Source organism: Drosophila miranda, chromosome 4 (assembly GCF_003369915.1).
Source record: "Drosophila miranda strain MSH22 chromosome 4, D.miranda_PacBio2.1, whole genome shotgun sequence".
Classification (NCBI taxonomy): Eukaryota; Metazoa; Arthropoda; class Insecta; order Diptera; family Drosophilidae; genus Drosophila; species Drosophila miranda.
This window is the reverse complement of record NC_046677.1, coordinates 17,263,396-17,276,058: the sequence shown is the minus strand read 5'-3', so window position 1 is coordinate 17,276,058 and position 12,663 is coordinate 17,263,396. Positions and strand designations below refer to the sequence as shown.

At 44.3% G+C, this 12,663-nt stretch overlaps 1 protein-coding gene and 1 non-coding gene across 4 annotated transcripts in view; one reads left to right on the top strand and one right to left on the bottom strand.

The window, feature by feature from the left end:
- The first annotated feature begins 1,392 nt into the window (after window positions 1–1,392).
- On the top strand, window positions 1,393–1,507 carry Trnay-gua. The gene is made up of 2 exons: window positions 1,393–1,429; window positions 1,472–1,507. It is a non-coding gene; the product is annotated as a tRNA-Tyr (tRNA).
- Window positions 1,508–2,311: 804 nt separating this feature from the next.
- Window positions 2,312–12,663, bottom strand: part of LOC108163475 (protein decapentaplegic) — a 34,526-nt gene continuing 24,174 nt past the window's right edge. The window contains exons 1-3 of one of the 3 annotated variants that reach the window (XM_017298778.2): window positions 12,084–12,227; window positions 6,124–7,074; window positions 2,312–4,250 (exon numbers count right to left, since the gene is read on the bottom strand). In XM_017298778.2, coding sequence (XP_017154267.2) covers window positions 3,337–4,250; window positions 6,124–7,060 — 1,851 coding nt within the window. In that variant the 5' untranslated portion in view covers window positions 7,061–7,074; window positions 12,084–12,227 and the 3' untranslated portion in view covers window positions 2,312–3,336. Of the gene's footprint in view, window positions 4,251–6,123; window positions 7,075–9,632; window positions 11,005–12,083; window positions 12,228–12,663 lie in introns of those variants that run through there. The other 2 variants (XM_017298776.2, XM_017298777.2) reach the window with 2 other exon arrangements.

Genomic DNA, 12,663 nt, shown 5'->3' with positions numbered 1-12,663 from the left:
AGGCTCGAACTTTCAGTGCAATTGCCTTTCGATTTCAACTCTGGTTCCACTGTAGTTTTGAAACGGTTTGATTGGGACTAAAAATAGCTATATGTACGAGTATGTAGGTCGTTTCTAGGTCTCGCAGTGTAACTCAGTCTAGGGCAAGCCCCAATGCTATCTGGATTATTACACTGGGCAGCGTGATTTTGATTGATGCGACTGATTGAGTACTTATTCATAAAATATATTCGATGGTGCCTTCTAGAGTTTAAAATTTTGAAAAAAATTGTAACTCAACGACGGTCGCTTCTAGGGTTTTAAAGGTTTAAAAATTTGTGATTTTGAAAAAAATATATTTTTTTTAATGTTTGAAAAAAACTTTTAAATGTTTAAATACAGGACTTTTTTTTAAATGCAGACCAACAACACTTATTAAGTGTTATTAAACTCTTAAAAACACCAACTCTATGTTTAATTAAATGTAACATTTATTTGTAATATATTTTTCTTATCAAAATTTCAGCGATCGCAGCCTTTAAAAGGCACAATTTCTTCAGACAATATTCACTACTATTTGGTTTTTTTTTTAATGCAGACCGACAATAATAATTGTTATTTATATAAAATATTGGCTAAAATTGTAACTCTTTGACGGTGCCTTCTAGGATTTTAAAGGTTTAAATACTGGACTTTTTTTTAAATGAGAACCAACAATAATAAGTGTTATTTAATTCTCAAAAACACCAACTCTATGTTTAATTAAATTTCATATATATTTGATATGTATTTCATTTATCTAAATTTAAACGCTTTCCGCCTTTAAAAGTCACAATTTCTTCAGACAATATTCCCCACTAGACTTTGCGTTAGACGACTAGTTTACTGGAATTTTGTTGGACAGAAATCAACTTATTATAATTCAAATTTATTGCCGAGTCTTATCAGCATCAAAGTTCATTCAGCTGTTTGAATAGTTTTTCCATACACATTTCTGTCAGTCCGTTGGCCGGCAATTTGTTAAGCTCTAGACAGCTCGATGGAAAGTTGATATGCCAGCCGTCTACAGTCGTCTACAGATGCAGATCGTTATCACCCGTTTGAATCTGGCTTATTTAATGTCATTTAGGTTGGGGCGCACCACAAATTACCCGCTGTGGCACGGGCTCGTAGCGGGGTTTCCACCCTACTGATTTATTTGCATACATCATCATGTGTTTTATTTGTAATCTATAGACTGTTTAAGGTGCTCTTGCACCTCTTGTCTGCTTATCTGCGCGCCTGCTCCCGTGGGGCGTATCTCTGACTGTTTCTCGTGAGTTTACGTTATGCTGCGATAAGCAGTTTGCAATTGTTTTTTGTTGACGTCCGATAAGCGGGGTAAATTTCGAATTGGCACCTGGTTCGACAACGCCTTCGATAGCTCAGTTGGTAGAGCGGTGGACTGTAGAAGTGCTTGGGCTCGTAGATCCTATGGAGCTACGGAGCAGTCATCCATAGGTCGCTGGTTCAAATCCGGCTCGAAGGATAATGCGTCTTTTTTGGAGTGTTTCTTTTTGTGGAATCTTACTGCTGCATTTTGAGAGGTATAGTGATTTGCATTTGTTCTTTATAGCCAGTATGTAGACGACCAGTCAGTGACCATGCCCATAGCCCATAGCCACACGTGGGAGCTCCAATATATAGGTAGAATAAAGTGGCCAGATTTTGACAAGATCTCTTCAGAGTTGTGTAAAAGCTTTTCTTACAAAAACTTGTTTTTCGAACCATAGTCTCTATGGCATCTATGCCATATAGTGGTCCGATCTCAAAGCAAGTCGAAACATGATCTGTTTATTCATAAACGACAATATGCATAATTTTTTTTAACTTTTTAGAAATAGTGGACTCAAGATACTTCCATCTGTGCGTTAGTAATATCTGCCCAAAATCATCGCCCAACCGTCTATCAAGAATATTTACATTTTATGGATCGTTTTGACCATTTCCGAATATTATTATAATAATCAAATTATTTTTTAAATTATTTTTTTTTTGCCTTTTACTCCAAGTTCTTGACATGCCTTTTTTTTCTTCCCCACCTAAAATGCAAAAAATAAATAAAAATAAACTTCATTGTAAATAGTTTTTAATAAATTTTTTTCTCTTATATTTTTTTTTCTTTCTTTCTTTTTTCTCGTCGCTCCATTGCATTCATTGCATCATCAAAAATATGTGTGTGTGTTTGTTTTAAATAAATAAAATAATAAAGTTTATATGAAAAAATACATATACAAATCGTGCTCTGCAACATCAGGCACGAATCGATATTTTCATTTCGAGTTTTCTGGTGTTTTTTTTTTTGTGGTTTTCCGTTTCGTTTCTACTAATTTATCCAACATGCTGAGCTTAACTGTTCAATCTTATATGGCTACATTAATTAACGTTTACGGATTTATTCGAGCTTAGCTTAGAACGCATAACGATGTAAATATTTATATGTATATTCATAGAGTATAGTTTTTTTAGTTTAGAATTTTCCATCTTGTTTTTATTTTACAGTTACGTTTAGTTTGGATTCGGAACGAAGTTTGAATACCGTTTCGTAGATTTATTTATGTTTGTGTGTGGGTGAGTGTGATATATAAGGATTTAGAACAGAACATATACAAGAGACAGTTATTGTATGTTTGTGTGTGTGTGTGTGTGTGTGTGTGTGTGTGGGTGCATATCGGGTTGGTATTTCCTAAATAATTTCAAGTAATTTTCCATCGATTATATTATCGCTTGAGTGCTCTAGTAAATTTACAAGTGATTTTTTCATTATAAAATTATTAACAAAAAAAAAGGCTAGTAGAAAAGTTCTCCTCCTCGTTCTCGTACTCGTACAGATAATAGTTATATTTTAGCATTTTTATACAATTTGTTCACTTTGTTTTTCTCCTCAGCAGCTCCTGTATCCTCGATGGCTATCCGGTGGTCGGTGGCTGGTGGCTGGGATTGGCGGCTATTTACAGTTGACTCTGCTCTCTCGCTGGGATCTGCTCTGATCAAGGGTTTTCCAAAGCCTAGCTGTGGAAACTGACAGAGTCTCCTCTCCAAGGTGGCGCGATAGGGCGGGGGGGGCGTGGGGTATCGGCTGCATCCATATGTTTATACTCATACAATTAAAGTCTAACGATTTACACTTAAAATTCAAATATTCAGTCCATTTTGTTTGCGTTGTGTTTAAAGCATTGACGGCTTGGAACCAAACAGCATTTGATGCTCTCTCGCTCGCGATCTCTCGACTCTCGACTATCGACTGTCGATTCATTCGATTCATTCGATTGGTCTCTCTTTTTACACTCGGCTCTGTCTACAGTGGCTCGATCGAATCTATCGACAGCCACAGCCCACCACTGTCATCTCCTGATAGTTCTTGAGCACAACTGTACTTTGGTCATTGAGATAGAGCATGGCGACGCTGTCCAGCTGCGTGGGCACGCAGCAGGCCTTTGGTACCTTCCCTGGATTGAGATTATTGACTAAGGTTTGCACCACCGCGTGGTTCGTCGAGTTGAAGTGATCGGCCAGCGGGAAGGGGCACTTGCCATGGCAGTAGTACGCATCGTACCCCGGTGGCGCCACAATCCAATCGTCCCAGCCCACGTCCGCAAAGTCCACGTAGAGCGAGTGCCGACGGCAGGTCTCCTCGTGGTTCTTGCGCCTCGCCGGCCTCCGTTGGTGCCGCCGATTCCTGCCGCCTCCGTTTCCCTTGCCACCCTCCCCGCCACCGCCGCCCCCACTCACGTCCCGTATCGAGCGCGCCTTGTGCCGCCCATCGTCCGTGTAGGCGAACAGTAGCGGCTGCTTGTGCTGCCACTGCTCGTGCGCTTCGTCCGCGCTGCGGCGCAAGCGAACATGATGGTGGGGCGCCGGCTTGAGCGAGCGCATCGTCCGCACCTCCACCAGCAGGCCGTAGTTCTTTTGCGGTGTAGCCAGCCACCGATCCACGGCAGGTTGCACGTCCAAGCTCACCGTGTCGGTGCTGTTCAGACGCACTGTCTTCGTGTCGAGCAGCAGATAGCTCGGCTCCCGCTGTCCCCGGACACCCACCCGCGTGATGTCGTAGACGAGCACTTGGTACCGTGTCCGGTTCGCCGACGTGGAAGCCACCGCCGCCTGCGCAAGCGCGTCCCGGGTCAGCTGCAGCTCGGCGGCCTTCAGCTTCTCCTCGGCGGGTATGCTCTTCACGTCGAAGTGCAACCGAAACCGATGATGATGAGGAAATCTGTCGTCGATTTTACTATCTGCAATTGAAAGCAAAAGAAGGAGAGTTTCGATTTGAGTAAGAATCAATAGGATGTGGCTCAAAGCCCCTTCTCTGCGATCAGCGAACGGTTCAAAGTGCCAGAGAGACTCCGATATCCGGATCAGGAAAAAGGGGCTTCGATATAGTAAGTGCGGATCAGGGAATCAACTATGATAATCCGCTAGATTCTCGATCAGGGAGGAGGGGCATAAAAACTGGCAGAATTTGCGTACCACGTACCACGGCAGGTGATCGGACAGATATTCGAGCATTTTCTCCTGGCTTCTACCTGCACTCGTAAGTAGCCCCTGCTTAAAAACTCCCACTACTTGAGTGGAAGGTGCACGGCAGTTTGCTCAGAGAAAACGGGAAAACAGGTCGAAAATCGCACGTTCCAGTTGCCGCTATCCAGCCGCCTTTTTACGACTGGCGCCTGTGCTAAAGACTCTGGCCCACCCTGGCCTACCTTTGAGGATCCGATCCGGCAAGGTGCAAACTCTGCACGCTTGCTGAAAAATCTTAAATTGAATCGATGCCGATGCCGCAGCCGCTACCATCTTACCACTCTCGAGTGGTGCACACAGGACACACAAAAGGAAAATAGTCGTAAATTCTTTTTGAGAATCAAGAACCGAAACCCTACACCCGCACCCGAATCCGAATCCGAATCCGTAACCAAAACTGAAGCGTAGCCAAGGCAAACCAAACTGAGGCTTAGACACTTGGCCCTAGACACTTAGCCATGCCGGTTTGTTGGCTTGGCTTGTGTTGGCTTGGACTGGACTGGACTGGATTGGTTACCTGTTTGCTGCCCCGGCCTAGCCTGCCCCTGCTCTAACTGCTTTATTGTCCGTCCCTCTAATCCTGCGGAAAATAATGCGAAATACGTTTTAATAATAATTGTTATTTCTACAAATACAATATAAAAGCCATTTAGCGCATGCGCTAAACATTCCGGGTGTAATTCCGTTGAAAATTCTCAAGGTCACTTTTGGGCACGGCTAACGGCCCGGCAGGTAAAAGGACCTGTCTACTGTCTGTCCTTTTCGCCTGCTACCCTCTCCGGCGTTCTGTTCATTTTGAAAAGCTGCGGAATTTCCGCGTGATTCCACAGTTCTTCGCGCTTGCTTGAATGATGCACTCGGGCAGGTATGCAAATCGCTTAGATGAAACAGTATTTCAGGGAAAATCCAGATACGCTCTTCATTCGCATTTCAGTGGCGGAAAGTACGCGTTTCCCATGAGTGGAAACAAGGGGGAAATCAATCCAAAAGATGTATGGAATCCATGTGCCAGAGAGCCAGGGAAACCAGAGAGCAGGTGAAAAATGTGGGTCATCTCGTGCCAAAACTATCAAGGTTTTTTGAGTGGAAATCTATGTTTTCCTTAGCTATGTATTCATGTACGTACTACCTCTATTATTTATTCTATAAGGTAAAGTTTTTGCTATCATAATCGATATGAGACAAGCTTGAGCAGATCATAAAATAATCCTTAAGAGATCGGTCAGATATCCATGTGCAATGTTGGAATTCATTGCAACAACAGATCCATGCAACGGATACTACTCTTAAAATGTATTGAAAGTATTTGAAAATTAATTGAAACTACGAAATGAAGAATGGAAATCAAAGGGACTGAAGGATCTTAGCTTAGATCTTAGGGGCCTCTAGGACGTCGCTTTAGAATCGGTGTTCAACTATTTCCTAGGCCTTTAAAGCCTCGAAATTATATCCCAAATGAAACTACTTTACTTGCTATAACCCTGCCTTGATCCCCTTACAAATAAGAAAAGAATAGACCTCGTTTTAGATACCACCGAATTATATATATATACGATCGAAATTTTGTTGAGAAAACTGAGAACTCACCTTTGTGTGTAAAACTCCTCACTGTGTTTGCTGATTTGGTCAGCAGTCCTGGCCTGGGTATGTTCACCGAGTCCAGTTCGTGGCCCATGATCTCCGCGTAGAGCTTCTTCATGGCCTCGGGTATGATGATCTTGGAGCGATCGATCTTGGGCGGCCGCTTCATGTTGAACAGCGACAGAAGGCTGTTCTCTATCTCGACTAGAGTTGAGGGATCTGGTTTCAGTTTATCCTTAATGAGCTCTTTTTTGCTATAGGTCGACGGCTCCAGCTCCTCGATGATGGCCCCTGCGTTGGCGGGGACATTGATGGAGGCCACCTCCTCCTCCAGGGCCAGGGCGGGATCATCCACGAAGATTGTTTCAATCGGGGATTGATGAGATTCTGTGGATGTTAGCGCAGTCGTAGTCGCTGGCTTGTGATGTTGCTGCTGCTGTTGCGGCTGCTGTTGCGGCTGATGATGCTTCTGATCCTTGACAGCCATTTTGTTGGATTTATTAACTAATTGTTTAGGTTTATTTTTGGAATTTTCTAATTGGTCTGTTCTTGGCTTATGCACTTCGTTGAACTGTCGATTCGCGTCACTTTTGCTATGTTTATTGCCCTTGTTTTTGTTATTCCTTGGGCCTTTATTTAGGTTGTTGCGGTTTTTGTTGTTGTTGTTGTTGTTATCACTATCACTATCACTGCTTTTGTAGAGCAATTCGTTAAAGGGATTAAATGCTTTTGCTAATGCTGTTGTTGCTGTTGCCGTTGCCGGTGCCGGTGCTGTTGCTGTGACTGCCGCAGCCGCTGCTGCTGCTGCTGCTGATGGCTCAGTGCGGGTAGGCGCTATGGCTGCGATGAATCTCTGGGATATACTCGTATCCTCGGTGCTAGCAACTTGAACGATCGGTTGAGAAGTCGCCAGCACTGCGAGGAGTAGAATCCATGCGCGCATGGTCGCTTGCAACTCTGGAACGATACAGAAACATGGGAGAAATGGTTTAGCATTTGTCGAAAAGGGTTACTCTTCGGATCGATCAGTCCTCCGCTCTTTCACTCAAGCGTTTGAGCGCCTGAGTGTTTGAGTGTGGCCCCGAGCTGGAGCGAGACGACCATATAGGCCGGGCCCAGCTCTTTCGCTCACTCTGCTTGCCTCTGTTCGTGCGTGTGTGTGTGTGTGTGTGCGCCTGTGTGTGCCCAACGACGTGCGATGCTCGACTGAGAGGCACACGATCGGGCTCTTTCGGCAGGTACCACAGGTAGAGGCAGCGCTGCTGCGGCCGGCGTCGCTGCGTGGGAGACGCCGACTGCGGCTAGCCGTCGCTGCCTCGCTGCTGCCGCTTCCTTTGGCACTCTTCTTGGCACATTTCAAGAAGCGCCTGCTCTGGTCTGCCCTGCCTCGAAACTTTTATGGCCCACAAGGGTGAAAGGTGCAACTAAAAAATGGCTGGCTCTCCTCTCTCTCTCTCTCTCTCGCTCTGCACTCTTTAAAACACTCATATCCCCCCCCCCCTACCATATATGTACAAGTGTTGCAATCCGGGCGGACATTGCACCTTCGGACTGACACGCGATCTTCTGGGCCATATCGGCATACCAAAAGCATTCGCTGTGCCCCGCTTTATGTCTACGCTTAGAAATTCAATATAGTCCCGTGCAGCCCCTGCCCCCAGGGCACCCCCCTGCCCCTCACAGGCCCCCTGGTCAATCCAATGTGGGGTTCGATGCAAGTTTTTGGTTATTAGAGAGGTTTCAATCCGCGTTCTTATCGCATGGGCTTTGATTTATAAACAGGCGGCAATTCACAGAGAATCAAAACTAAAAACCCACTTATCTGGAAAATTTATGAAAATTATTAGAAGTATTCTATATATTTTGGTTATAGGCAATAAATTTCCAAGATTTTATCTCAAGATGCGCCCAAAAGGTACAGGCACAGAAACACACACCTAGAACAAATTACATGTTGTTCTTCACATAAAGATACGCATCTTATCTTGTACTAAAAAAAATTTGTTATATGACAGGGCGCTTGGGCGCAAAAGGAATTTTCGAAAATTGTTAAATTGGTAAGAAGAATGGAAGATGGCACACGCTGGGGGGTGCAGTCCCGGTCCCAGTCCAGTCCCAGTCCCCGATTTAGAGAGCCCTCCAGTCCTCATCCGGCGGTGAGGGCTGAAAAAGATCATCCAGCTCTGATAAGACGGATTGAAAATTGGGAAATCTTAAGCGGGAGAGAGAGAGAGCCAGTCGGATCGGTGTGGAGCAGGGGAAGGGTGAATGAAATGGGTGAATTTCATAAATATGTTTATGATTTGTTCATAATTTGTTGTTTGTCTTAAATACGTTCCCAGAACTCGCCAGGTTCTGTGGCTAAGCGTGTGGCTTGAGTTTCAGCTTGATTTTCTCCTCTATTTACCTATATTTTTGTTTTCCAACATTTCCCACATGCTAGCGGCTCTACCTGCCCGCCGGGGGATTTCTGGGATTTTCAAGCTCGGCCATTCGTCCACTCAATGAATTATGGCGCGGACTTGCCTCTATTCGAACTGTGAAATGTCGCAAGCCCATGCTAAAGTTCAAATTTCAAAGACCAAAAACAAAAAAAATAAAAATAAAGAAACTTCGAAATGTTTCGCAAATTGACACATTTTTTATTAACGTTTCATTCCGGTTACCCAATATCATCGCACACACACACGCACACAATTACAGAAACATTTGTATCTGTGCCGCACAACGTCAGCAATTAGATTGGTTAATAATAAACGCAAACGTAGACAAAACCCTCGCTGGGCCAAAGATACAGATACAGATACAAATACAATAGAAATCTATATTTTTGTATATAATTTATGTCCCCAGGATATTGACGTTTTTGTTTTGTCTTTGCCGCCGCTTTTTATGTGACCATCTCTTTTTATTCTCCACCTTTTAAGAGGGTCTCATCTTCGGAAAGTACGGTACTTTATTGTGCGGGCCAACAAAGGTCAAGCGAGTTCCCAGAAGACTAGATAGACAGTCCTCAATACAATTATGATGTACGTGGAGAAATATTTTGATTAAGTCTGGCGGAGGATGCCTAGGGGTTGCAAGGGACTCAAGATTTTTGAGCCAGTGCTCACGCCCTCTCTATTGGTATGGGGATTGGTTACACCAAAATATGCTTTGAAGGATATCATCTATCTGTATCCATTATAAATAATAATTCTCCCGCTTTGGAGTCAAAGAACAACTTGAAATGATATCCCCTCTCCTTTGGAAGCCACATGCCATCCACAAAGCATTCCCTCCCCCCCCTCCCAACAAACATTCCCCAAACAATATCAAATTTTCTGTATCGAATGGCACTCTGGTTATGCAATGGTTCAGTTTTGTGTGCGGTTCTCACAGCTTGTCCAAGTTCAGATTTTTTGGGGACACATTTACATAAGCTTAGGCACCGTCGACGGGGAGGTTAGGAAAAGCGGGTGAAAATAATGCATATCGAGAAGAAAAACCCCAACGAGCTCTGGTTCGGGACTCACCTCAGTCTTATAAAGTTTCCTATGGTTGAATGATATCGCTTGATATTGGATCTTTGTGGGCCCGTTTCTGTGGGTATTTATACGACATGTGTTTAGTCGTTAATTTGAGCGCCGTTTGTATATAGAGAGAGAGAGATATTGATGGATTGCCCGAAAAGCAAGCAAAATAAAAGCGACCAACTGTCTCGTCGGTCGGGGTCTTGTCGTGGTCTGTCTATAGGCTGGGCTGACACCTTTCGTTCCACTGAATTTATGACGTCTGCGACGGCCACTGCGACTGTGAGTGCGAGTGCGTTATCGCGCCGTGCGGCTTTTGGTTACACTCCGATATATTTGCACAATTTACAGATGTTTATGGCACTTGAGGCTTCCGTTCAGTACTGTTGTTGTGCCTCTCGTTTCGCTTTTCAAATAAATCACGTTTGTGTAAATATCTGATAGGGACTTCTCTCACTCTCACTCTCACTCGCTCTGTATCTGTATCTGCATCTGTACCTGTAACTGTGTATCTGTATCTGTTGCTGTTTCTGTTTCTGTTTCGGTTTCGGTTTTGGTGGCGTGCGTGTTTCGGCTACTGTATCTCCGTTTGGTTTGGTTTTGGTTTTTCGCTTGCGATAATTGTAGATGAAGTAGATCAAGTTCTTGTTGAAAATTGTATTGCCGCACTCCAGGCGCTGGGTGTTTGTGCTTCGTGTTGTTGCTGTGGTCGGAATGCCGCGGCACATGACACTCTCCCCAGTGAGTATCTGGCAGATACACTTGTCATTCGGATTCAGTTACTTTCTTCCCGTTTGCCATTTGTCCGAGCACTCGCCGCGGCATCGGGGCCGTGTCGTAGCTGTAATCCACATTTTTTCCAAGGAGAGACTCAATTGTTTATGCAGATTTAGTGTTGTTTCTGCTGGTTTTTTTTTTGTTTGTTTGTTTTTATTGTTGTCGCACTTCACACGCGAGAGACAAGAGATGTATCTGTATCTCTTTGGCAGTATCTGCTGCGTGCATTTGTTTCGTATTCACAGTTTTGTTTGCCGCTGGCTGGCGGCTGTTCAGATTTCAGGGTTTCCCTTTACAACTTGTCGGTTGGCATTCCATTCCACACCACACCACACCACACCACACACACCGCACACACGCACCACTTGGCAGCACACACTCATCGATTTCTTTGTTTCTGCATCAAATTTTCAACATTTATCGCTTCGGGTTTGAACGCGCCGCAGTACGGATTTTCTTTAACCACTGGACGCTGAAAGCTTTCGGATGTGTGTTTTTTCGTTACGTTAAGTTTTTACTTTGGCTTCCGCTCTGTGCTCTCCGTGCAGCGGAATAGTTTTAAACTCGATCAGCGCTGTGGAACGACTAACGCCTTTCTGTCTACCTCTACCTGATTCAGATACTCAGATACAGATACAGATACAGTAACAGCCGACCGAAGCCTCTTCGGCTCGCTCGTGTTCGGCTTTCGAGCGTTCGCTGTGCACCGCTCGTTTCTCGTCTTCGGCAGCTCCACTTTGAGAGCAATACTTGAAAGAGAGAGACAGACGTTGAGACACACGAGAGCGCGCCCTCTCAAAGTTTTGGTTCTTGCCTCCTCCGCTTCCGCCTCCTCCTGCTCATCATCATCATCATCCTCTTTGGGATGACCATTATCGGGGCAATGATCATGATCACGCACCTCGTCTAGCGCCACTTTTCAGTTTCCCAGCCAGCCAGCGCGACGTCAAAAATCTTCTTCGTTTTCTCTCTTTGCCTCTGCCTCTGCCTCCGCCTCTCTCTCTCTCTTTTTCACTCCACTCCACTCACATTCTCACTCACACCAACAGTCAAGTCGGATGGCTCGCTCGCCGCAATTTATCATACAAAAGTGGAGTTTTAAGACAGAATTTCGTATAAAAGGAGACCCATATCATAGACATTACTTGGGTACAACTCACCTTAGTAATAAATATGCCGTATATATGCTATCTTACAGATCGTACCGACCTACATATACGGCGGGATAAAATGTAGAATGTCGAATGTCATGTACTCTTTTAGGTAAAATACTCTCCGGATATTACTCGGGATTTCATCATTTGAGCGCACTCAAATTTCATTCCCTACTTTTTTCTGATTCGTTGAGGTGGCTTATAAGAAAGGAAACACCACAACGTTGAGTAATATTCGTAGCTTTCTTTCAAGAATTTATCTGCCATTTTGAGGTAACACTTTTCGACACTCTTTGAGGACACTTTCTAACTGAAGTAACTATTTAACCGATGAATACTTTTGAAAATATAATTTTTCAATGAATTATAAACTTAAAAATATTTTTTTAGCAAGAAAGGAACAAAAGTTTATTGAAAAAACCTTCCTAAAACGGCAACAATTTAGAATCTCATCGAGAATATATATTCTTGGCCTTATAGGTATGAATGGTTTCCTCTGGCCACCAATATCTTCTTGACTTACTTTTGTAATTCCAGAGTGTCCAAGAAAGCGACTACGAAAGCCTTAGTCCGTTTTCCTGCCGAGTTCAGCCAGTAGAGCGGGGCACATTTGAGAACCTTGACTCTTTTCGGGGTGTTGCACGAGCGCAATGAGCCAAGTATGAAACCGAACTGTCTCGCCCGGTCGCGATCACGCATTCCTGGAGCTGGAGTCTGAAGCTGCCAGCCAGAAAGGCAGCCAGATCGCTCGGATCGTGCATGGGCCCTGGGCCCAGGGGCCGTACAGCACGGCCACAGGAGTGAGCGAGAGCCCCCGAGTCGAGCTGTTCTCTTTTCAAGACTCTGTGTCTGTGTTTGTATCTATGACTCTGCGGGTGTCTGTACGTGTGTTCGTGTTCGTGTGTGTTTAGGTAACGAAATCCTTAGCAACCACACAGATACACAGATACACAGGCACACAGACACACAGACACACGGGCGTTGCACAAACAGAAAATGAAATCAAAAAGTCAGGAATTAGTATAATTTTATTGGTTGGCAAGAAGTAAAAAAAAGGGCAGCGGCCGCCATAGGAATGACACTTGCTGGCTCTTTCACACTCG